General features: G+C 40.5%; 5 protein-coding genes across 14 annotated transcripts in view; 2 read left to right on the plus strand and 3 right to left on the minus strand.

Annotated features, from left to right (window-relative positions):
* The first annotated feature begins 37 nt into the window (after positions 1 to 37).
* Positions 38 to 10,503, plus strand: abcg5 (ATP-binding cassette, sub-family G (WHITE), member 5). The gene is made up of 14 exons (XM_055029891.1): positions 38 to 216; positions 390 to 511; positions 1,161 to 1,297; positions 2,819 to 2,917; positions 3,176 to 3,308; positions 4,590 to 4,729; positions 5,173 to 5,302; positions 5,406 to 5,619; positions 5,717 to 5,922; positions 7,715 to 7,853; positions 7,939 to 8,012; positions 9,009 to 9,120; positions 9,224 to 9,336; positions 9,641 to 10,503. Exons 1-14 carry the CDS (start codon positions 47 to 49, stop codon positions 9,823 to 9,825), a joined length of 1,974 nt encoding a protein of 657 aa, XP_054885866.1. The 5' UTR covers positions 38 to 46; the 3' UTR covers positions 9,826 to 10,503.
* dync2li1 (dynein, cytoplasmic 2, light intermediate chain 1) lies at positions 10,348 to 15,888 on the minus strand. Of its 2 annotated transcripts, XM_055029893.1 has the most exons (13): positions 15,384 to 15,873; positions 15,152 to 15,275; positions 15,014 to 15,048; positions 14,494 to 14,563; positions 13,864 to 13,952; positions 13,582 to 13,771; positions 13,400 to 13,468; positions 13,169 to 13,246; positions 12,985 to 13,064; positions 12,610 to 12,680; positions 12,230 to 12,327; positions 12,056 to 12,148; positions 10,348 to 10,570 (listed from the first exon to the last, which is right to left on the minus strand). In XM_055029893.1, the coding sequence occupies exons 1-13, from the start codon at positions 15,395 to 15,397 to the stop codon at positions 10,508 to 10,510; spliced, it is 1,074 nt and encodes a 357-aa protein (XP_054885868.1). In that variant the 5' UTR covers positions 15,398 to 15,873; the 3' UTR covers positions 10,348 to 10,507. The 2 variants fall into 2 exon arrangements, with proteins under 2 accessions (XP_054885868.1, XP_054885867.1); XM_055029892.1 differs by having other exon boundaries at positions 12,056 to 12,327; positions 15,384 to 15,888.
* Positions 15,889 to 16,102: 214 nt separating this feature from the next.
* On the minus strand, positions 16,103 to 17,447 carry lyrm7 (LYR motif containing 7). The gene is made up of 5 exons (XM_055029895.1): positions 17,316 to 17,447; positions 17,048 to 17,120; positions 16,868 to 16,938; positions 16,529 to 16,610; positions 16,103 to 16,429 (listed from the first exon to the last, which is right to left on the minus strand). The coding sequence occupies exons 1-5, from the start codon at positions 17,331 to 17,333 to the stop codon at positions 16,359 to 16,361; spliced, it is 315 nt and encodes a 104-aa protein (XP_054885870.1). The 5' UTR covers positions 17,334 to 17,447; the 3' UTR covers positions 16,103 to 16,358.
* Positions 17,448 to 17,458: 11 nt separating this feature from the next.
* hint1 (histidine triad nucleotide binding protein 1) lies at positions 17,459 to 18,750 on the plus strand. Its single transcript, XM_055029894.1, has 3 exons — positions 17,459 to 17,604; positions 18,035 to 18,139; positions 18,447 to 18,750. The coding sequence occupies exons 1-3, from the start codon at positions 17,494 to 17,496 to the stop codon at positions 18,609 to 18,611; spliced, it is 381 nt and encodes a 126-aa protein (XP_054885869.1). The 5' UTR covers positions 17,459 to 17,493; the 3' UTR covers positions 18,612 to 18,750.
* Positions 18,751 to 19,919: 1,169 nt separating this feature from the next.
* Positions 19,920 to 23,934, minus strand: part of cep170aa (centrosomal protein 170Aa) — a 41,644-nt gene continuing 37,629 nt past the window's right edge. For all 9 annotated transcript variants that reach the window (XM_055029885.1, XM_055029887.1, XM_055029886.1 and 6 more), the window contains 5 exons: positions 23,691 to 23,858; positions 23,505 to 23,593; positions 22,991 to 23,084; positions 22,834 to 22,885; positions 19,920 to 22,127 (listed from right to left, as the gene is read on the minus strand). In XM_055029885.1, coding sequence (XP_054885860.1) covers positions 21,841 to 22,127; positions 22,834 to 22,885; positions 22,991 to 23,084; positions 23,505 to 23,593; positions 23,691 to 23,858 — 690 coding nt within the window. In that variant the 3' untranslated portion in view covers positions 19,920 to 21,840. The remainder of the gene's footprint in view (positions 22,128 to 22,833; positions 22,886 to 22,990; positions 23,085 to 23,504; positions 23,594 to 23,690; positions 23,859 to 23,934) is intronic.

The following is a 23,934-nucleotide window of genomic DNA, read 5'->3' on the forward strand; positions in this document are numbered from 1 at the left end:
TCAGGGCTACTAACAGGTCGATGTCCGGCGGAGTCGGACCGGAGACATGAACAGATTTTATTCCCTGGAGGCGGCGGAGCCACGGGGCGAGACGAAAGCCGCGGGGTCGTTCAAGTTCGTGTCCGAGGTGAAGAGGGATGTGTGGAGGGAAGACGGAGAGGGGAGGTCGGAGCCTTCCTGTTGCCTCGGAGTCAGAAACATTTCCTACACTGTCAGGTAAACGGTTTTAAGTTCAACAAAATACGTGCAGGTTGCGTCAGATTAAGGCCACACGAATCACAAGACAAATTGCAGTGTTTGCCTTTAAAGCAAGAATCATTTCAGTGCTGTGTTGGCAGGCGTTGGGATGAATAAATAACGTGGCTCACGTCTCCGTGTGTTTGTTTCAGCGAGCGTGTTGGACAGTGGTGGGACTTGCCCTCCTGCAGGAAGAGATGGACCCGCCAGATCCTCAATGATGTCGCTTTCCACGTAGACAGCGGGCAGATCATGGGCATTCTGGGTAATTCAGGTTCGTACCCAGATCGAAAGAGCAAAGGGTCATGGCCGTTCCCCCCGTCACCATAAGATCTGGAAAAAATGAGACAAGGCCAATTTCTTGCAATTATGTTATTTCTATATTCCGCTATCATGTATAAGAAGGGTTGCTGTGTTTCATCTCAATTTTTAATGATATGAAAAGACAGCATGACCACTTGGAGGAAGGAAAACAGCAACATTTGTCTTTCAGTTGCACCCCAGACTGATGCTTTGTTTCTCCTTCTTCTTCTCCATTTTTATTCTTCTGTTATTGCCATGCAGCTTTGTTGGGAGCTTCCTGCATTTTCCCTGTTTTCCAAGGAAGCCAAGCTACCAAAAGTAGATGAACCTAAACAGAGATGTGTTAAAATGTGAAAATGTCAAACTAATCAGCAAATCATCTTGAGATTTATGAAACTCCTACAGGATAAGGATAACTGAAAGTTGGAATCTCATACCTAAAAAACATAGAAAGAAGAAAAAAAAATCTCTTCCAGTCTTGTTCCCTTTTTTTTTCTGAACGTCGGGAACAGAAATATGGGCCTGAACAGGGCGCAGTTCGTTCCTCCAGCTCTGGATGCATCGGATGAGTCAGTTTGTGGTCGTTGTCCCTGATTGTGTTTTGACTCTGCATCGTGAAGGCTCGGGGAAAACAACACTGCTGGACGCCATCGCTGGGCGGATCGGCGGCTCCGGCACCCTGCTGGGTGAGGTCTTCATCAACGGCAGAAAACTGAAGAGAGAAGAATATCAGGACTGTTTCTCCTATGTCTTGCAGGTAAAAACAAAACAAAAAAAGTAATCAGATCATGCCATTTCTGATGACTGAATTTAAAGTGGAGCATGCATATATTTCAAACCGGATCTGGGGAAGAGGAAACCTCAAATTCAAATATAAACATTTTCTTTCTGTTGTTAAAGCTGCAACATCCGGTCAAATTTGTCCGGATTACATTAAAATACCAATAATATAACCTTTTGTTGCCATTAACTGATTTTGTATTTGGCCCACATCCACTTCAATTGAAAGCCATGTTTTTGTGTCTTTCTGATCTTAAACAGTGGTGTGTATATTGACCTCTGTGTAGCAGGCTTATTAGGAATCAAAAATGTTGAGTTACTAATAAAATGGTTGACAGATACTCTGAATTACCTTAAAATGTGAAATGAGAATCACCAGGAGAGCCAATATTGGCGGCATTAGTAATTTTTCTTGAGTATTTTCAGAAATGTGATCAAATAAAAGGTGCAATGTGAGCATATGCTACTTGAGTGAGAGCTGAGTTCATTCTGGGACTTTTCACTGAACTTTACGGGGGAGGATTCTGCACTGCCCCACTCCTTTAGATCACGAACACAAAGGCACTCGCACTTTGGCAAAATCTCCAAACAGGCCGTCCTGCCCGCTTTATGAAATTAACTTGCGACCCTTGATAGCCTCCTCATGCACCTAATCTCTCAATGAGAGGTGCTCATGTGTGTCCAAAGCTTGAATTAAAAACAGTGGTTTTAAAAGCGGGCTTTGCCTCATTTCAAAATCGCCTCTCTCGCTTCGCTGATAGCGAAGCCTTCTGCTCTCTAAGCTTCGTCATTAACTTCCTCCGCTAAGCCGCAGATGAGGAGGTGATATGAGCTCCTGATATTAAAGTCATTCGGAGGAGACAATAAGGAGGACTGGGACCGGGTGGCGTGCCATGTGTTAATTGAAGCAAGTCTAGGTGCTGGAAGCGCGTGTGTGTGTGTGCGCGTGTGTGTGAATAACAAGGCTATTTGCATAGGAAAACCTGAATATTTAAATATAAGGTACAGAATATATATATGTGAATGATTATGAACATATCTATTGACTGTAAATGTTTATTCTGTTCCATAAAAATGTCCTTCTTTGAGACCTGAACAGAGGCATGAATATTATGCCCTGGTTTTAACTAAAACGTCTGATAATTATTGAGATGGTGACTAATATATTTGATCAAAGTCAGATAAGGGACAGAATTTCTCAAACAGAAAAGTGGTGGCAGGCAAATTATTTTGTTCTTGGTTATGTCTGCGCGTCTTTCCTACTGACTGCTTGTTTTCTTGTTAAAAAAAAAAAACTTGTTTGAAATGAACAAATCAGGTCAAAATCAAATCAGGAGAAGCTGTGAAATGTTCGTCCGAGTTCCCTGATGTGAAAACGCACATCAAATTTGACATGTTAGTCGATTCATTTATTTTGTATTCTCTAGATGTTTTCCACTGAAAAGTTAACAGAAGTTAAAATTAGCATTGAATTGGGTTTTTTTGTCTGTTTTTCCAGAGTGACAACTTGCTGAGTTATTTGACAGTGGAGGAGACCCTGACTTACACCGCCCAGCTGGCCCTGCAGAAACACTCAGCGGAAGCCATCAAGAAAAAGGTTTTTGCTATTTTCTGCTTTCTGTCCACTGTTATGGGTTCCTCTGCTTTGAGCAAAACAAAGAGGTTTTGCTCATGATCTTTGAAACAAGACCTCTGTTAGGGATCAACTCTAATACCCTGGTATTCCTTTTATTTTGATCTGGAGAAAAGCAAAATGTGCTTGCTTTTAACAAACGAGATGATATCTTACATCGGTAATCAGTCTACCTGGGTGGTGATTACCGCTCACCGACCTTGACCTGTGGTCTATCTGCAGGTGTCGGCAGTGATGGCCGAGTTGAGTCTCAGTCACGTGGCGCACAGTGTCATTGGAGGTCGGATTTTCCCGGGGATCTCTGGCGGTGAGAGACGGCGGGTCTCCATCGCCAGCCAGTTACTCCAGGATCCAAGTAAGTTTCAGCCCAGATGAGCTGCAGACATTTTATCCAAGAAAACGTCTTCTGAGCTCTGCGGCCGATTTAATCGCGATGCTGAAATAAACAGCAGACAGGCATTATTCTTCATATTGCGTATCTCAGATCCATTAAAATGATTCATGAAGAAAATGTCTAAGCGTTGGGGAAGAAGGGATAGGAAAATTAATTTTGGAAGGTTTTAAAAATAAGCCATACAGTTTATTTAAAATGTAATTATTTGTTTTTAAATGTAATGTTCAACAATGATGCAATAACAACAATTGCATCATTTATTTTGCTTTCCATGAAACAAAACGTCTGACTTTAGACTAAGTTCTTTAAAGACTCTTTCTTTCATTATTCTTGCAATAGTCATTCTCACTGAACTAAAAAAACAAAAAGTTGAAAAGCTTAGAAAAGATCTTTTTTACAAAGTGTCTAAAAATGAACGACACAGACGTCATCTGGACAACCGAGCAAGAGGGACAAGATTGGACCATTTCACCAAAACGTTCTAATTGAGGCATTTCTTTTACATTTTTCAGTCGCACTAAATGCATAAACTGCGAAATGCAAACAAGAAAGAACGGAGAACTTTTGGCGTCAAATGACAGGAGTTCAGTAAATGACCCTTATCTCACCCCAAAAGTTTCCAAATCCTCCCGGAAATAAAACAAAGGAATCTAAATGGTGTCGAGATAAGGAGAGGAAGGAAAAAGGAAACGGGGTGATTGAGAAGAGTATTAAAGGACCAGGTTATCACGCCATGAGGACAGACCCACCTCTGAGTGTGTGTGTGTGTGTGTGTGTGCGTGTGTGTGTGTGTGTGTGTGTGTGTGTTCCTCCTAGGTGCGCTTTATCAGGTCTGTAGTACTCCAGGGAGGACTGAGGGTCTCAGTCCTCATTCAGGATTAAGTGGCCATGAACACACACATTCCCAGAGAGTCGCGGTCGGAGTAATGAGAAGTTCCCATTCGCTGCCTCTCCAATCAACCAGGAAATGAATTAATCTCACAATTAAAGCATCTACTAATTCCACCCTGCTTTCATAATGCAAAGAGGCAATCTTTTAATTGTTCTAATTAGAGCAATTAACTAAAAAGAAAAAAGAGTGAACTCGCTTATCTTCCCAAGTGAAGTTGGACCTACAGAGAGGCCGGCAAGTGCCACTTTCCAAGAAGTGCTGATGAAAGTTTTCTGCCTGGGTGAGGAGGAGTCGCTGTCCAATCTTTAACTTGTGACGGTGATGAGCTCACTGGGATGGCGTTCCTGCAGGGGTGATCTTACTGGACGAGCCGACCACCGGCCTGGACAGCATGACGGCCAATCAGATCGTGGTGCTGCTGGCGGAGCTGGCGCGGAGGAACCGCATCGTGATAGTGACCATCCATCAGCCACGCTCGGAGCTCTTCAGGGTGAGTTTTAGGGACGACAAGCAAAGTGGAGTCGCTGAAAGTCTTGGGTTCATGAAAGGAACGTATTTGACGAGAATCTTTGTTAATTGAGCACGGGTGATTTGTTTGTTGCAATAAAACAGAGAAATTTATTGCATTGTAAAATAGCTTCTAGATTTATATTATGCATTGCTTCTAGAGGACGAATCCATGCCACAATTTTTCTTTCCACAAAATATTGAGAATCAAAAATCCCTTGTCTCTCACTTAAAAATGACGCACTGATGAAGACAAAGAGGACGTCAAAATGTTTCCTGCCGTGAGGTTTGGACTAAAAGGTTCGTGTTGACCTATCCCAAGTCAAGAAGTAAAAAAAAAAGAAAGAAACAAATAAAAATCTAGGGATTGAAATTCTTTTGCATCAGTGTTAACTGCGAGGTCATCTGTGTGTGTCGACCTGTCAGGTGTTCAGCAGGATCGCCATAATGAGTCGGGGAGAGCTGGTGTTTTGTGGTCAGCCGGAGGAAATGGTGGATTTCTTCAGCCAGTGCGGATATGAGTGCCCAGACTACTGCAACCCTTTTGACATCTATGGTATCAATGACACAGAGCAACATTTCAGTACAAATGTCGCCCAGTAACAGAACACCGTGCATGCACAGCAGCAGACGTTGAAAACTTACATGATGTCACACAGTCGACTTCACCTCTGTGGACACGCGCAGCAGTGAGAGGGAGGCCGCCACTTTCAGTCGGATGCACGAGATCGCGTCGTCCTATCAGAGGTCCGCCGTCTACCAGAATATGTTGGACAAAATGGAGCAGAGCCTGCAGATCTCAGACAAACCGGCCATCCCCTTTAAAAACAAAGACTCGCCCAACTGCGCTGCAAAGCTTGGAGTTCTGGTTAGGTCTGTGGCCTTCACTGCAGCTTGAGCTCTTTGTGGCAATCACAAGTTTTGTGTCTTACCGGCTGTGTTTGATGTGTGTGTGTTTTTTAATATTTAGGCGAACAGTCCGAAACCTCTCCAGAGACAGGATTGGTGTGATCATGCGTCTGTCCCAGAACCTGATCTACGGTTTCTTTGTGGCCTTCTTCGTCATCCATCTAGACATGGACGTGACCAAGGGTGCAGTGCAGGACCGAATAGGAATGATCTATCAGTGTGTGGCTGCTTCACCTTATACCGGCATGCTCAATGCTGTTTCTCTCTGTGAGTCCACCATCACCATATCTACATGTTGTATCCCTCACGGGTTATCAAGTGTTACCAGCAAGCAATTTGATTTGTTCTGCTGCATTACAAAGCTTGTTTTTCAGTTCATGTCATGGTGCAACAGGCTTTAATGGGATTTTCTTTGACATAAAGTGGTACATAATGGTAAAATGGAAAGACAAGTACTGTAGTTGTACCTCGCTGCTATTATGGGTATGATGTTATTGTCCTCCAATTTCACAACCGACTATCATCTGAAACGCCATAAAAATATATTGAAGTTTCGCTGCAAGGATCTAATGAAATTATTACCCGTGTCAAACACGACGCAGCATGTATTCACTTGATAGAAAAAGTAAACAGGTCATCGTTTGATTTAGCTGAGTGACGTCTTTAATGTGCTGCCCGGACCAAACGAGGCCCAAGTCAGACTTGATGCCGACCAACGAACGATTCACCAGAACGCAGAAACTTGCCATCACCTCAAGTTACAAAAACTTGCAAACGAGATGGCCGCAGAGCCAAATCTGTTGCTGAGACCAGGTGGAAGGCAGACGTACAAAGTGTTGTGTGGCGGCTTGTTTGAGGATATTACTTTGGCGCTTCGTGCTGACAGCGGCGCTCACAGCGGCGCTCACAGCGGCGCTCACAGCGGCGCTCACAGCGGCGCGGCTTCCATTACTGCGCGAACTGTTCAAACGCCGTGCAGAGAGCATGTCAAAAGCGTCAAAGCGCTGATTTATCCTTCAAATTCCCCCCAGAGTACAGACGGATTGAGCATCCGTGGGACGCTCTGGGCAGGTAACTTAGACGCGTGCGGTTTCCAGCGGTAGAAGTGTCCGCTGCGTTTCCATGCCACAGGGTGACCTCAGAGGTCATTCCCAGCTGCGGCTCAAAGTCAGGCGTGAACCAGATGGCATGACAGACTGAAAAGGTGGATCCTTTCTCTGAGATTTATCTCAGCTGTTTGACTGATTGTGTTTAGCTATTCATGCTTGAAGGGTAATGAACCTTTTCTCCACCACCGGTTCAGTGAAGCACAGTGAACTTTAACCTACAAACCTACAATGTCAGTGTGGCCAAGTCTAGTTTATGTTTTAACTCGTGTGAGGGAGGCTTTCTGGGGTTAATATGCTCAAGACTTCCTAAAAAAAAAACGGTACAAAACATTCGAGTTAAACAATTTCTTGTTTGTCTACAATTAATCTTAAATTTCACATTACTTATAGACTCTATTCAGAGTTATCTAAACAGCTCTATTTGATTGTTCCTGCTCTTTTAGCTAAGTATCTGCTGCTTATTGGCTGAGTCTAAAACATTAGCTTTAGGGCTGTAGATATCAAAGAGGATAAGAGGTATGATAAAATTGAGCAGGAGTCGCAGCCAGAGGTAGTGACTGCTTTATCAGGCTGACCTTGAAATTTGCTGATAAGATGTTACACTGAACTGCATGTTGTAAAGTAGTGACTTTGCTGAGTTAGGTGGACTGTGTTCTTGGAAAAGAATTCAGAATGGTCTCATCGGTTCGATTTATCAGGGGGATTTTCCAGTGTCAGATAATTAGTTATTAATAATGGAGCAAATGACCAACAGTAAAAGGAGGCAATGAAAGTTTTTTCTTTAGGACTCTTGTTTACTTGACAACTCGGCCTTAGCGTCCCGACTCTTTCCTCGGATCCCCGTTTTTGTTTCTTAGACCTTTTGGAGGCTCAGCATCAGAGCGTCCAACTCAACTCAGCCGTAAAGTTGTCGCTTTGTGTTTTTTTATTTTTTATTTTTTCGCCAACAGTCCCGCCGCTGCGAGCCATCAGCGATCAGGAGAGCCAGGACGGCCTGTACAGTAAAAGGCAACTGTTCTTGGCCTACATCGTCCACATCTTGCCCTTCAGCGTCCTCAGCGTCGTCATCTTCAGCTCCTTCATTTACTGGTGGGCAGCTGCAGATGAATCCCCATCATCAGTGAGCGTTGTGTTCAACAGCGACTCTTAACTCTGTCTGTTTTCCCCTTCTCAGGACGGTAGGGATGCACCCGGACACGTGGCGCTTTTTGTGTTTTACTGCTGTAGTTCTTGTTCCCCATGTAACAGGTGAGCTGATAAGACGATGGTTCTGATTAGACATTTTGTCTCATGTAGATATTTGCTCCGGAACATGTTTTTAGACCCACTGTCTTCTCCTTAAAAGACAGAAATATGGATGCCATTCAATCAATTTTGATGTCACTGAACAGTTTGTGTATTTTGTTAATTCAATGTGTGGAAAGTTTTTTTGTTTGTTTGTTTTTTGTGCAAACAATATCCCAAGATAATAACAATACACTTAAGACATATGCAAAATGAAGGTTATTGTGTATATAACATAAATAAACATGAGAAATTCATAGTACTCAGCTGAAACTGGGTATTTGTAAAGATATGTTGACTGTTTTTTCTTACTTTCTGACATTAAATGAGAGAAAGCTTTTTCTGTTTTAGATTGTTTAGGACTTAAAAATTCCTATTTGCTAAAATAATAATAAAAGAAAAAAATAAAAAAGGGAGATATTTTAAAATTATATATATTTTTTGCTTTTGTCTAATGCAGAGGTTTGCGTAAACTTGGTACTTGTTTTGCCACGTGTTTTCCTTCCACTACATTTTCCATTGATGTGCCTTAATTCAGCAATCTGCAAACACCTGGTTTCTTCAGCAATTACTTGTTGGGCTTGTCCCGCTTATGGAAGATGTCAGTGACTTTTTGCTAGACAATTGTGAAGTCGGCAGTCTTCTACATGATTGTTCATGTTAAAGTAACACATTTATGTATTAACTTACCTGTTGTTTTTATTCTAAGATTCAAAAAAACAAAATTTTGGGCTTATGGTAGCTGTAAAAAATTAATGAATTATTACAAGTAAACAACTGAAATACAGCTTGGATCAGAGGAGAGAGGAAAACGTTATGTTTTGACAGGTGTGGTAGTCATGTTGGTGTTTTATTAACAGTGCACAGGTGTTTAAAATTGTAATTTAAAAAGACAATGTCCTCAGGTTTTACCATTTTAAGCGACTTGTTTTCCTGTGTGTATCTAAACCTGTTCCTCAGGGGAGTTGTTGACGGTGGTTCTGCTCGGAGTGGTCCAGGACCCTAACATGGTCAATACCGGGATGGCTTTACTTAACATTGCAGGAATCCTGGTTGGATCCGGTTTCCTCAGGTTAGATGAACCTCATTTTAATGTGTCTGAAATTGTTTTGTTTTTTTAAAAACAGATATTTGATTTGTAAGTTTTAAATGTGGTTGACTCTTCACATCTGCAGAAGCACGGAGCAGATGCCGGTGGTATTTCAGTGGCTCAGTTACCTCACTTTCCAGAAATACAGCTGTGAACTTCTCATTGTCACCGAGTTCCTCAATCTGGAGTTCACCTGCAGTAAGTTTCTTTTTATTGACAGATTTGATTTAAATCACACTGTTGGTGTTTCCTAATGTTTCATAGACGTATAACGCGCTTCACTTTCTTAACTGAAAGCATACAAACATTTTACATGTATGTCTTTGTTTTGATTTTTTTAATCCTTTGCAACTTTGATATTTGATGTTGCGACTGATAAAGAATGAGTTCAATGTTCAAGGACTCTTAAGTTGAGCGCAGGGTAACAACAAGGTTCTTGTCGGCTTGTTTGGGGAAAAAAATCCAATCGGAGTTTGATCGTTTCTGTTTGCCGTTATTGCAGACGGGACCAAATCCTTACCAGGAGCCTGTGTGATCACTTCAGGGGATCAGATCATCGACATGGGCTATCCCGGTGCTTTGTCGCGGTACACGCTAGACTTTGTTCTCCTCTACTCCTTCCTCCCTGCTTTGGTTGTGATGGGAATGATCAGCTTCAGGATCAGGGATAAACTCATCCGCCACTGAAAACAAAACCTTTCCATTCATTAATTCTGGCGTGTCGGTCAGTTCTTCTGTGGTTCGGTTTTTGTATTTCAGTAATAGTTTACTGTAATTGTGCAGTCTGCCATAATGTAAAATTGTGTTGTAAACAGTACAAGAACTTTCCGATAGATCATGACGAGGATCAAACTAATAAGTTTGAATTATCTTATTTTAAGGTAGTCAGAAAAACTTACAATAGACATGTGAATCTAGCATCTGCTCATTTTAAATGTTCTTGTTAGTCTCCACATAAAACCTGCACATTATCTTAGTCTTTCTGCCAGCACTTTAAATTTTTTTTAAGCTAGACTTATTTTTTTATATATAGTTTTTGAAATTGACTGTATTGCCAATAATCGAAACAAGCACACTGATAACCCCAAAGTTTCAACATCGGAGAGAGAAAAGACAGCACCGGTTGACTATCACTGTCAATTTTAAAAGTCATAATAAATATCTAAAGAATATGTAAGGAATGTTTTGAATAATAGAAAGTTGCTGGAACTTGGTTTTAGAAAACTCATTTTAATAGCAATAGATTGAACGATTATTAACCAATAACGCACGAATTGCAAAGAAAGAAAAGAGCCTGTAAAAAATTTAAATAAATACAGCTAAATGTTTATGATATGTACACAATAAAGTGTTGTAACAAATGTATCTCCTATGCCTCCAGCTGCAGTTCTTTCCATGACTTCGCTGCATTTCTTTTATACTGCTCCAACTCCTGAAAAACAAATTCAGACAAAAACATGCAGACATTATCGTTTGTTTTCTGAAGAAAGTCTGGTGTGAGGTCAATTTAAAAATATAAAGTTTTCTCTCATCTTCGGACTATAACGAAAAATAAACGCATATTGTTCAACCCAGCAACATGTGATTCACTTACTTAAATGCAAATAAGGCAAAAATAAAAAATATCAAACTTTACCTCTATTTTCATCTATTCTTCTTTTCATATTTTAAATCTTTTGATGTAGATTAAATATATAGTTCATTGACAACACCATCCCTGTATTTTAATGCTTTTGCGAAATATGTTTTGTGTATATTTTTTTTTTGCTCTGGCAACTCAGATCAGCCACATCCTGAAGGCTTTGGTTCCAGAAAATAATGAGCCGTTATCAGGTAAGAGTCAGTCGGAGATAGCAGAGTGTGATTCATGCAGGTTACTGTAGTTCAAGTGCCACAGTGGAACCATGGCATGTTGACAAGAAGATAGATAGTATCAGCTTTTACAACTATAGGATATTATTACAGTTATGTTAATGAAAGCGTCACCGAAAGGCCAGGCTACTGCAGGGCACAAGGTTACTTTGTGTCAGAGCGCTAGAGATGGTGTGACATGGAGAAAAGAGGAGAGATCTGAGTCTTATTTATGTTAGTGGGGAAAAAAATCACCTACAAGAGAAAGAGAGAACCTCTGAATTATCAGTGCAGTAGCAAACAATCTAACATGAGATGTTTGAGGTAATATCAAAAACAAATAAATATTAAAACAGTTCCAGATAATTTTTAGACCACAAAGCGAGTAGAGATCCTGTGGAGTTATTGAGTAAATACGCCTCACTGTATAATTTAAAATGTGTGTGTGTGTGTTTCTTTAACAAACTAGTTTCTTTCTTAAAATACAGGACTGTGTCTTAGTAGTTTTGGTATTTTTTTGCTGCTTTTCGCTATAATTTCTGCTTCATAAATATGTTTGAACTTGAATCTTTTGCTTTACTTCCAGTTGTTCTTGGTGGTCTTGAATTAAACCTCCATTGGTAATCATGAAATAATTACTTATCTAAACTAATATTTTAGTTTGGATAAATTCTCCAACTCAGCGTTAACCCCTCATAGTTTATATCAAGTAGAATGTGCCATGAAATGAAGAAATTGTGCTGAAAAGTCTTAACCTCATTATAAAATGAGGTTAAGAAAGCAGAAAAGTTAAATTTATTAAAAACGTCTTCTCTAAACATAGCCTTTATTTATCAAGTCAGACCTTGTTCTTCAAATTTCTGTATCTAAATTATTTTGTTACCTGTTGTCTATCAATACCTGCTTTCCTTGATATGGATTACAAAGTCCAGGGACACAGAGACTGACCCAAACGTCGCCCACTATCTACAGTTGTCTGTCTAAAATCAGTCTTTTTCAGTGTTTTACTGCAGCAGCTACAACTATTTAGCTGAAGAACCGAGTGTGTGAGTGTTAAAATTGTCACCTGATCTTTCTGTGCTCTCATTGCATCAATTTGAGGCTCACTGTACTGCGGGTCTTTGGCTGGATCCTTCAGCTCTCTCTGCTCACTGTGGCTCTGGGAAAACAAGATTGTTCCCATGTGCTGAAAACATTTCTGTTCTTGTATGTGAGCTGAAATAGAGAAGTGTGCTGCTACCTCGCTGGGAAAGACTCGTTCGTACAATTTCTTCCACAGATCCTTTGGGTTTTTGGCATGCAGAGACGTTATGTCGATGTCAGCTGAAGGAGGCGACCCTAAATATCAGGAAATATTATTTTAAAAACAATATCTCACAATCCTCTACATCCAAACAAACTACAGTTCATTTAAAAAGGTACAGGAGCATACCAATAAATTAGAATGTTATTAAATACTATTTAGTAGGTCAGTTCAGTTTGTGGTTCTTACGTGGCAAATCTGACAAAGTTCATCCACGGATGTTTCATCATGCAGTGTTTGTTTTTGTGGCACACAGCAGTCCTGGTTTATTTTAAATGTGTTTAATCGTTTGGACAGTAGGTGGTGCTGTTGCTCACCTATTTGGCTGAAAGAGTCAGAGCCAGCAGGGATGATAAGAGGTTTACTTGAGTCACAGGACACAGTTTTCCTGATTGTAAATATTAATGAAAAAAGAGAAAAAATGAACTCAAGACATGTTGCTATTATGATTATTCTCTGTTTTCATTTATATAACAGATGACAGAAAATTACGACTCTAATATGTACAACTAAAAAAAAAAAGAGTTTGAACAAAAACTAAATGAGAGCTTTTATAAAAGATAAAAGAACTTCTGAGTTTACAATTAGAAAGTTTCCTACAAGATTCACATTTAAGTTCTTCATATCCTACAATACAAAATTCCTATTAAATAATGAAATCTCTTTGCATTAATTGGTCATTTGCTCCTCACCCTCTGTCCAGACCAAACGCCAGATGTGAGAAGAAGCTCTTGGTTTTAGACATGAGGCTCTCTGATTTAATGCTTGTGAACTAATATAAACAACAGATAGAAAAAAAATCAGAAATGAAAGCAGCTTAACAGCAGATGGAAGTCAAACTGCATATGGACATATATCCTGCTGGGGTTCACTTACAATCAGAGAGGCTGCGTAATAGTGGGCAAGAAAACGGAGGGTTTTTCTAATAACTTTCTTCTCGTCAGAGTCAAAGTCCTGCAACATAAATCAAAAGACTTTCACTTTAAATCTGTCACACCAAATAGACCAGGCTGCTTGTAATTTATCAAGAGATGAAATTTTCAAACCTCACTCTAACTGAAAGCAGTAAACAGTGGACGTTTACTGCCGTTAAATTGTGTGCTTTACCTGAAAGAGGTCATATTTGCTGCCGATGATGAGCAGTGGAACGGGAAAAGGACTGATCAGCTCTCTGTCCTGTTGAAAGATGAAGTTAAACCTTCAGAAGTACATATGAAAATAAAGCCAGCATTAAATATACAAATATCAAGTAAATGAAAATGTGAAACCACAGTGATCTCTGCCCATACTGGGTAATCTTGTGGTAAGACCCGAGCTGCTGGGTGAGCAGCCTTCTGCCGTTTGCCTCCAGGTTTGGACTTCTGCGCCTCAGAAAAGACTTTTTCCACATGAGCTTGAGCTACATTCAGAAGTTTCTCCATGGTTCCCCACAGAGCGTTGGGTTTGGACAGGTCCAGAACAAGCACAAAAGAAAGAGACCTGAGAAAGACCATGTATTCAGGAACACGCCGCTTCTTTACTGCCAAGAAGCTGAAGCTTTAAATACAATCGCAAGGCAATAAGTGACCAACCTTATACTGTCCGGAGTGATGGGGATCTGGATGAGGTCTGAGAGAAAAGTTCCCCCTCCCAGTTCCCACAGGTGGGCTATATCTTTGGGCTGAAAAAGGAAAGAGGAGATCCACTTTTACAGCAGGGAAGTAACTGGCTATCTATAAAGAGTTACATGACTTCTACATCACAAGTGAACTGACTACAAATGACAGAACATCACGCTAATGCTAAACCACCACCATCAAGTCAGAAAAAAACAGCTTTATACATAAAACTTCAAGAGGAAATATTTTTATAGCCTTCTCACTAAAATTCCCTTTAGTCTGTATCATGAATACATTTAAAATAAAAAATATTTCCAAATTCACTTTGAACATTTTTTAAAAGAAGTTGGATCAAATAGCTCAGTTTTACATCAGCTTCCTTGTTCATCCTCCAATCACCTGTTGCCGCGAACCCGTTATCAGTGCTTATTGAGCTGGGCTACTAGGAGATCAACTAAATATGTTTGAATTGGTTTAAATGTAACATAACTTAAAGAATACAAGGAATGCTTTTTAAGCTTTCAATCTTAAAAACAGTATTTGTGCTTCTTTAGCCTCATGGAGAGGTCTGAGATCATCAAAGATCATGTGGGGTCGCCTTACTGTGTTGTGTCCTTTGGCCCTCCTGCCAAATGTATACTCCAGTGCTAGAGTCGGCTTTGGTGGCTCATCTCTTGTGGAGGAAAAGAAAGGAATTTAAGGGTAAGCAGAATTCACCTGTGTGCAATTTGACTTGTTCAGAATAAATCAAGCCTCACAGGTTTGTTGGAGAGCGTTAGTGAACAAAGCAGACAGATCAGGAGGAACGCGATGGATTAGGAAAACATCCAGGAATCTTATGGTAAGATCTGCTCTGGTGCCATCAATCCAACCTGGCTAAGTGAGCTTCAGACCCTTTGCAAAGGAGCTGTAGTTGCATCAAGAGATGCTCCAGATATTATTTATAAATGTATATGTATTTTGAAAAAAAGATAAAGACTTTTCCACGAACAAATTGTGTACATGAATTGTGAATATTTCTTCAGTAATTGTATTTTTGTTAGGCTCTCCTGAGTTAGCTAGCTTATTATGGCATTATGAAATATCTGCATACCATCAGTTGATAGTTATTAACTCTACTCACCTCTCCAGACATCTGAGGAGAATTGACGTTTTACCCTGAAAAAGACGAATTGGCTTCTTAAGCTATACCCTATGATTACCTTGAGGTCTGGAGCCTGTCTTACAACATATGAAAACAATGTAATGAGGCGCCACCAACCCCAGCTTTGCTCCCTATCAGAAACACGCTCCTTTCACAGACCGTCTCCCCTCCGGGACCCTCTCCAGCTTCACTCTGCTGCCTCTGGACCTCCGCCGCTGCCAGCTCCCAAAGCGTGTCCGAACTGAAAAACGAGAGGGAACAAATTCAGGACGTTTTCGGAGAAATAGTCTCTCCTTTCTAAGGGAGCTTCGTGGCAGGAATAAATTCGTTTTTTGGGGAGGATTATCACCTCATTTTTGCCATTGAACCAGAGTTGGGACTGAAACGACAAGCGTTGCTACAGCAACGTCGACGTCGGCCTTTTTCTGGGCGTTAATGGCGGATTTGGGTGCCGCCTGTAGGTGCATACCGCCACCTACCGTTCTGGAGCATGAAACGCGGGCTTCAGCGTTCTGAAAACATCCGCACACTGCAGAATACGAAGCTAGTTTTAGCTAAAAATTCAATTCGTGGTGGTTTGTTATGTTTCTTTTAAACAAACAGCAATATGAAATGGATCCCTTGCATGTAAATTTCTTTCATAATGTGCTCTAATCAATGGATTATTGGAGATGGTAGATTACAGTGTTCTACATTTACAATGGCATAACTGCAATATGGTGGATATGTCAGATTGCTTTGTATTATTAATAATATATTTTAAAACAACTGAATTACCAATATTACTCAGTGGTAAGGATACACCAGTGCTAGAGTAGGTCAATTACAGATTTAAGTCAATTAAGGAGTATGCGAGATTAAATGAAACGATTGAACAGGAAATTAATGTTATCTGTAACTCTAATCACCTTTCAAGATCTAAAACATCTTCCAACTATAATTTTTCTGTAGAAATGTTATATTCTTTAAGACTTCAAAACTTTATCAATAACAAACCAATCAAATGTGATTAAAAAAAATATTTAGAAAAGCAAAAAGGAAATCACGGTCCAAGCATCAATTGAGAGCTTCCAGTATCAGTAACATAATTTTGGATCAAATTGCCTTTATTACAAGCAACTAACACATTTTATAACAACTAATAAAATACTGTACATGAAATAATGGCATCAGGTTTACAGCAACCTTTTTTAGCCATAATGTAATGGCTCAGGAGGTCATCACAACTTTAAACACTGTTTTGTGATATCCATTAAACGGCAGCTGGGTGTGATGAATGAATATCTCTTGATTGATGCTCAAAATGAGCATCAAGGAAGGATGGTCATAATTTTTTCCTTGGTTCATCACAATAGGGCACATTTTCCAACAGTAGACCCTCTCTAGGTCGAAGCACTGTGGAAGGAAAATGTGTAGTGAATCAACAGGGGATCATTTCAACAATTCAGACATAAGTTGTACAGCAAGCAAAAGGTACAAAGAGAAGAATCATACAGAGTTTGTTTTCTGCAACGTGTTCCACTTGCAGCACAGTCTCACGAAGAACAGCTTCCACATCAGAGCCCATTTTAATCATCTGTAATTTGCAAAAACAACAACATAAACAGATTATATATGTATGACGGACTAAGGAACATGTTTAAATGTGTCCGTTCAAACAAAATGTAATATAAACGCTGACCTAAGTAAATGCAATGTGAAATGTTCAAACAAGGACTTTATTCATTAAAAGAAAAGGCGACTTACACCAACGAATCTGGCGATTTGTGAAAGAAATTACTGTACACCCTAAACCTAATTACTGACTCTGTCACCTTGTAGTAAAATAATGACCTTTTCTATGTTTTCCTCTGACGTTTCATGTTTGTTTTTCTTGAACTCCTCGTTGATCTTTAGCCTTGCAGCTTTGAAAAGAAAACAAACAACGAATGAACACATCCAATAATAATAAAAATCCAACAGCAACATACTTGCTTTCTTTTTCTTCAGCGCCATCCTGCTGCGTGACCTCACCTGCCAAAGCTCTTCCATCCTCTCTGAATACGTCCATTCTTGTTCTGTGCAGCTTTTTAAACACGCTTAGGACCTGCATTCATTCACATTAAATCGTTAATTCACTAACACACGTTGAGCAGCTGTGACTTCAGTTGTAACTGGCGCTTTTAGGTGACGTAATATTTCCTTAGAAAATAACTTTAGTGTGATTTAGCCTGATGGACTTAAAGAAAATACTATTTCGCTAAAAGTACTTTCTTAAATAGAAATATGGCTCAACACTCACCTTCAAACGAGTACCCATGTTGAATTTTTCTCCCTACTTCCGATATGTACGACGTTGACCAATCAGCGAAGGGTTTGGGATGACGCAGTGTTGCAGCCAATCAGGTGCTCGGCGTGCTCTTCGCTGGCTAAAAGCAGCAATCCGCTCCACGCCCCTATTTTGGTTGATCTCCGCCAACATGGCCGACGAAACGGCGAAAGCGCAGGTTGCCCAGCCGGGCGGAGACACAATATTTGGAAAAATCATCCGCAAAGAAATTCCCGTCGACCTGCTCTATGAAGACGATAAGGTTTGCAACTGAAACGTTCATTTCACGAAGGATTTCCATTGCAGCCAGAGCCCGCTGCAGTTCACTGCAGCACGTCTTGGTTGAGTCTGAGCTAGCTTTGCAGAAAGCGGGCTAAGGCACAGCATGGTGGTTGGATTTGCAAAGTCCTGAAAGTGTGCTAAAGTGCGACATTTTAGAGACAGAGAGGAGGGCTGCTGATAAATTCAACTCAGCGCGAGAGCAGAGAATTGTGCGTCCCTGATGTTTTTACTTTCGTTTTGCATTTGCTGCAAATTGATGAGGTTCCACTTAGCTGCACTTTCGATGCAGTATTTGAGACCTGCACGCAGCCTGTAGACCTTTAATAAAGCATGTAGATCACACTCATGCAGGAAGCAGGCTTCTTGATTATTTTTGTTTTCTCTCTGTCCCTCTTCTCTTTTAATGTCAGTGTGTTGCCTTCAATGACATTTCTCCACAAGCTCCCACTCACATCCTGGTCGTGCCTAAGAAACCAATCGTTCAGCTGTCGCAAGCCGAGGAAGGCGATGCTGCAGTAAGTACCACTCCTGACGCCTCCATAAATTACGATTCAATTTAGAACAATTTATATCATCGACCACCAGAGGGCAGCATTTAGAAATGTTACAAATATTTTGAACCAAGTATGTTACTATCAGTGATGGCAGTTACTTTGGAAAAAGTCAGATCACTGATAACCCCATTGAAAAAGTAACTTAGTTAGTTATTCTTATGTATTTGATGTGTTACGGTTTTATTTAAACTGTCTTGGGGATGAATATGAATTAACTTGGCAGCCTATGTGTTGAATCTGATCCTAACCAAGTCTTTTTCTCCTGCAGTTGTTGGGCCACTTGCTGATCGTTTCACAGAAAGTCGCTCAAAAAGCAGGCCTGTCAAAAGGCTACCGGATCGTCATCAACGACGGGCCCGATGGAGGCCAGTCTGTCTACCACCTCCACGTCCATGTGTTGGGTGGACGCGGTATGGGATGGCCTCCGGGCTAGCCTTCCTCCTCCTGCTCCCGTCGCCGTGTCGTATCAACGTCCCTTGTCTGACATCGGTCCTGTTAAATGAAACAGCGAAAGAAATGTGAGGTTTCTGTGGTGTTAATAAAATACATCAGTGTGCTTGAAACTCTTTGAATGTTGTGGGGGGGTCATGGTTTTTAAACGTTTGCGTTTCGGGTCACAGCTTCGCAAACCTAGATGTGCAGGAAAAAAAGGGAAAGTTTGTATTTCTTCAATACTTTGGTCGAAGGAGATTGGAATTCTCAGCCTAAATCAATGGTTTTCAATGTTGGTCCTCATTGAAAAGACTTCAGGCCACACAAAGGACCTGCAGACCCATTTGCATTTTGATTAGACAGATGATTAATTGCCGTAAGCATAGAGCAGTGTTCAGTGCAAAAACAACTGAATATGGCCCACAGCAAAGTACTCAGAGCCCTCCACATTTACAAATGCACGAAACAGACTTTAGAATAGCTTTTATTATATTTAACGCAAAAATAATCAACAATAGCAAAGTAAAAATATGTTTACATAAGTTTGTGTACTTAAACTGAGTTGACCGAATATGATTTGTAATGTAACGTACTTAAGTTATGTAAAAATCTCACCGCTGACACAGCATATCAAACACAAGTCAAAGGAATCGTCTCGAGATCTGAGACCAGATTGCTTGAAAGCATAAATCTGGGAAACAAAAACTCATGGAAACGAAAGACATTTTGAAATATCTGGGAAAATGGGTAAAGCAGTAACCGAGAAGTCGAAGGTCACTAAATGTTGAGCTCCAGCGTTCTCTAGTGGTGATAGGAGAGCCATCCAGAAGGTCAACCATGATCATGACTCCATCACTCAGGCTTTCCTTGTAAAGTCACCGGCGCCTGTATGGACCGCAGTTCAAGTAAGTGTCCCAAAGAAAGTCGGTCTGCTGATGCTGCACGTCACATCCAACCTGACTGATTTAATCTGCAGACGAAAATGGAAGAAACAGACGTGTCAAAAGAGTAAAAACTCCCCAACGAAGTCTTGACATTCTGACAGCTGCCCTGTGTTATAACTTGTTACACAGAAAAAGGTCAGTTTCTTTCACTTATCAACTACTTTTTCATCAATATTAAGAAATGATTGACTTACAACAAGCTTCTGTATTTTACTCAAAAGTTACTTGTAAGTTAATTTTAAGTGTACAAAAATATTTGCACTAGAAACTAGACCAAAAACACTGATTTTGTGCTTTTTCGGTGTTGTGACGTTGATCGTCAGGACGTGTTTGTACCCAATAAGAGGCGGTAAAGACGCGACAAGTGAATAGCTCTTTTTTTTATTTTATTAACAGTAAGAATGCAGATAGTTGAACAAATATAAAATGCATAAAACATCCACATAATATTAAAACAAAAATAAATAAAAATGATTTTCTTTACAAAGTAAGAAAAAGAAATACAAAGAACACTGATCCAATGACACGTGTGGCATTTACAAAATATACCTAAATGTACCGAGCATTCACAGTCACCTAAGGTTTTTAACTTTCTGGACATCAGGAGAGGGGAAAAGGCAACAAAATAGGTTCAGACGAGCAGAGCAGTCACTTCTGATATCAGGCAGACTGACATCCTGAGTTAGATGCAATCTGTCAATTTATTGATGTGATGTGCAAAATAAAATCACTTCTTTTTTAGACAACTGCACCTTTTTCTTGCTAAGCAATGCCCTTCTGTCATTTAAAAGTTGACACTTTGAGGCCTTTAGAATCTGTGCACAGTACAGTATGGAGGGAGGGAAACAAACATGTAGTCCGGTACCTGAAAATCACTATTGTTAAAGGCGTCTAAGTACTAATACACTGCTTTAAATATTAACCTAGTCTACACACAGACTATAAGCTGAAGAGAGGTTCGGAAAAAAAAATGCTCAGTCTCCAAAAAGTAAGTCTAAAAGCAGCCAAGTGGTTGAGAAGTCCGAAACAGTCCAGGTATGTTGGAGATTCCCCTCATAGATGATACAGAACAAAACAAAAAATCCTCAGTGTTAGAAATGTGGAGCCACATTTCAAGATAATTTCAGATTTTTTTTTTAAATTAACAAATTAAAGGCATTTTAGTGATTATGTGTAATTTCAACAGCACCTTATTAAAAACAAATTCCAGCAGCTTTTCCCCCATGGAGATAATGTTTGTAGTAGAGTGGCAAGGAAGACTATTATCTAATTATAAACAAAACTAAACAAGGCTATTTAAATATAAAGTGATTAGTTCAAACACTGGCTCAATAAAGTAGAAATCCTTCCACAGGTGACGGGACCAAATAAAAAACAGTCAATTGGAATAAAAATAGATTGGCACCCCTAATAAATATGTAAAAAGCCTAATAGTAATTAGGATGAATTGTAACTTTTTTCTCCCCTATGAGAGATTCCTTCAACAATGGCTCAACAACTTGACAAAGTTACATCAGTAAACAGGGGATAACTGAAGCTGCCACTGCTGCTAAAACCACCAATCGAAATAAGTCAAATTTGACATGTAATTGCGTTTTGAACATGCTACTGTAGGGAGGAAGTGTGTTTCAGGCAACTGAGAGAAAAAAAAATGATGTAAGGAGGAAAACCCAAGACGACTAGAAGCCTAATGAGTAGAACCAGGTTCTACTCATTAGGCTCATTAACTGGTAATTATTTTATATAATCTTTTTACATGAATAAAATTCTGCTTGATTTCTCAATACTTCTAGGTTTAAACCGTGTTTCTCATAATTTAGCTGAAATGTCCTTTGTGTGAGTGTAACTAAAACATGTTAAGGTTTCACTTTACAATGCATTCAGTTTGTCTTCCATGAGCTCACAAACAAATGTGTTGACTAGTGTTTGAGGGGACGAGGTGCGACGCTGCTACAGGGGGCGGGTTTTGTTTTAAGGCATGTCCTCAGCGCAGGAAGGGTCCCAACGCATGAAGAAGGCAATAGGAGTGAAGCGGGTCTCAGTCCATGAGGATGTCAGGTTGGTTAGGGTGGTTGTTGGGCGTCAGCAGCTGGTGGCTGGGATGCTACGTCAGGCTATCTGAAACATCCTTGGGTCAAGTTTCTGCTAGCTGGCTTTCGGAGTGGTAGAGAATCTCACTTCATTTCTGATCGATGTCCGGTAAAAAGGAGACTGTGCGGTCTGCCAGCCGCCTACGCGCTAATCCATGCTCATGTTTATTCATTTCTCATCGAGGAGAGTTGCTGTTCATTTCTGTGCGATGGCCTCTTCTCCGCTCGGCCGCCTGCGACTGAAGGGCAGCCCGACGACGCCCGCCAGGCCCAAGCCCACGATGCTTTCTCGGCTCTCTGTGCTGGCGGCGGAAGACTGGATCCTGGTGGAGGCGGCGGAAACGTCAGGCCCAGGAAAGATTTCAGGCAGCGACTCTTTGGCTGGGCTGGCGGCAGAGGGGGGCGTGGCTTTGGTGGGGCTGGTGAGGCTGAGGCTGGCCAAGGCGTCCAAAGTCCCGTCTGGGTCCACCATCACATTAATCACTGAGACACAGGAAGCACTTTGTGAAATGGCTGATCACCATGTTAAACAGATGAGTTAAAACTGCTGTATATAACTTTTATAAAAATATGACTTTTTACATAATTGTTAAAAATGTCCTGCCAGTACAAAATGAGACTGATAATCTGTGGGAAAAAATGTACTTCAAAAATACACCACTTAGTCAGAAACAACAATGATAGCAATCAGAGCCAGGAGGAGGGTCTTAGCGCTGTCAATCACCATGTTTAGGGGCTGCTCACACCCTCCCTCTTGCTCTCTGCTAAGCTATAGCTGGTTCACATCAATCCTAACAATAAGTTGCTTATTCTCCATTAGTACACCGAGCAGCACATGCACAAGCATGACTGAGAACACTAAGACCGCCTCGCTCTGATTGGTGCATTTTTGCAGCAAAAGTATCCCTGGCAGGAGGTTGATGTTTTTGTAGATCATCTCTTATGTTATACAGTCACAATGTAATAATTTTTACAAAAATATGTAAAAACTACACACACACACACACACACACACACACACACACACACACACACACACACACACACACACACACACACACACACACACACACACACACACATATATACCTGATTTTTTATTTTATTTTTTTTTAGAAAAGTTATATACTGCAGCCATAACCTTTTCAACTTTTGCATATTTTGTCCAGCAGCATCTGTTCTGCTTTACCTTGGAGCTGTTTCTCAACTCTCTTCAGTTCGAGGAAAATCGAAGAGATTTCCTAAAAAACAACAACAAGCAAAAAGATGACAAAATTATAGCTTCCGTTTAAATTTGACTCATGTTCATTTTCAACATTCTTGTGTAGATGAATCGCTTTCTCTACCTTGTTGGAGGTTTTAAGAAGTGGAGCTTCACTCTCTGATTTCAGTTTACTCTCAATTTCATCCCAATTTCTGTCCTTATCCTTGAACAAGATCCTGGAATAAAAAATAAAAAAAAACTTTTCTTGACAGAAAAACAAGATAGCACTATAAGAAATGAAGTCAAGTGCTAAGATCTTGCTGCTCATACACAGTGGCTTGAAAGTAAATTCATACTCAATGTACCCCTGAATGTATTTTGACAGGATTTTATTGAGTGAACAACACTAAGAAGTAAAAAAAAAAAAATTTATCAGTTTTTACTTGATTTATTATGCATGCAATCCTCATGAGTCTATAGTTTATACAATCATCTTTTGCCACTGTGCTCTACCAAACCTACCCCTAAACTGAAAATGTTGTAAAATATCTCAGGCTCGGGGGAATCCGTGAACAGAAACATTCAAGTTGTCACAGATCCACTCTTTCATTTATTCACATTTAAAATGAGTATCTGGTTGTAACATAACCAAGTACCTGATTTTTCCTGCTGTTCTGTCAACAGAGTGTCTGATCTTGGTTGAGAGCTGAGACACTGAGTGGATCAGGAGGCTGTCCAACACCGCCTAAAAACCCACAACATCACAATTAGATAATGTTTTTAATTGCGAAAGCCTCAACATGCCGTTTACTGTGTTTCAGACTCGTCAGGCAGCTCCTCACCTCCTCTCGATTCCAGGTGCGCCTCCTCAAGGCCCGAGGCTCCCGGCCGTCAGGAGCTCGCGGTTGGTGCTCAACGGGCTTTCCGTTGATCTCTGGCGGCTTGTTGGACGAAATAACTGGAGGGATCTTTCTAAATTTGAGGCTCTCGTCAAACACTCGGTCCACCAGCTGGGCCAGAACAGAGAAACGCAGGAGAGACAAAGAGAGCGAATGTAATCACACCTTCAGCTCAACTGTTATATTT

This window comes from Poeciliopsis prolifica, unplaced genomic scaffold (assembly GCF_027474105.1).
Source record: "Poeciliopsis prolifica strain line A6 unplaced genomic scaffold, Auburn_PproV2 SCAFFOLD005, whole genome shotgun sequence".
NCBI classification, from domain to species: domain Eukaryota; kingdom Metazoa; phylum Chordata; class Actinopteri; order Cyprinodontiformes; family Poeciliidae; genus Poeciliopsis; species Poeciliopsis prolifica.

Excerpts from the sequence above, each read along its gene's own strand:
- abcg5 (XM_055029891.1), top strand. The coding sequence starts at position 47 with ATGAACAGATTTTATTCCCTGGAGGCGGCGGAGCCACGGGGCGAGACG. Across the intron at positions 1,298-2,818 it reads GTTTCTCCTATGTCTTGCAG|AGTGACAACTTGCTGAGTTA; the intron begins GTAAAAACAAAA and ends CTGTTTTTCCAG. Across the intron at positions 7,854-7,938 it reads TTCAGCTCCTTCATTTACTG|GACGGTAGGGATGCACCCGG; the intron begins GTGGGCAGCTGC and ends TCCCCTTCTCAG.
- dync2li1 (XM_055029892.1), bottom strand. Across the intron at positions 13,247-13,399 it reads GCAAATATGACCTCTTTCAG|GACTTTGACTCTGACGAGAA; the intron begins GTAAAGCACACA and ends TTTATGTTGCAG. Across the intron at positions 13,065-13,168 it reads ATTACGCAGCCTCTCTGATT|TTCACAAGCATTAAATCAGA; the intron begins GTAAGTGAACCC and ends TGTTTATATTAG.
- lyrm7 (XM_055029895.1), bottom strand. Across the intron at positions 16,939-17,047 it reads GGATGGAAGAGCTTTGGCAG|CTGCAAGGCTAAAGATCAAC; the intron begins GTGAGGTCACGC and ends TTCTTTTCAAAG. Across the intron at positions 16,430-16,528 it reads CGTTGCAGAAAACAAACTCT|TGCTTCGACCTAGAGAGGGT; the intron begins GTATGATTCTTC and ends TTCCTTCCACAG.
- hint1 (XM_055029894.1), top strand. The coding sequence starts at position 17,494 with ATGGCCGACGAAACGGCGAAAGCGCAGGTTGCCCAGCCGGGCGGAGAC. Across the intron at positions 17,605-18,034 it reads TGCTCTATGAAGACGATAAG|TGTGTTGCCTTCAATGACAT; the intron begins GTTTGCAACTGA and ends TTTTAATGTCAG. Across the intron at positions 18,140-18,446 it reads CCGAGGAAGGCGATGCTGCA|TTGTTGGGCCACTTGCTGAT; the intron begins GTAAGTACCACT and ends TTTCTCCTGCAG.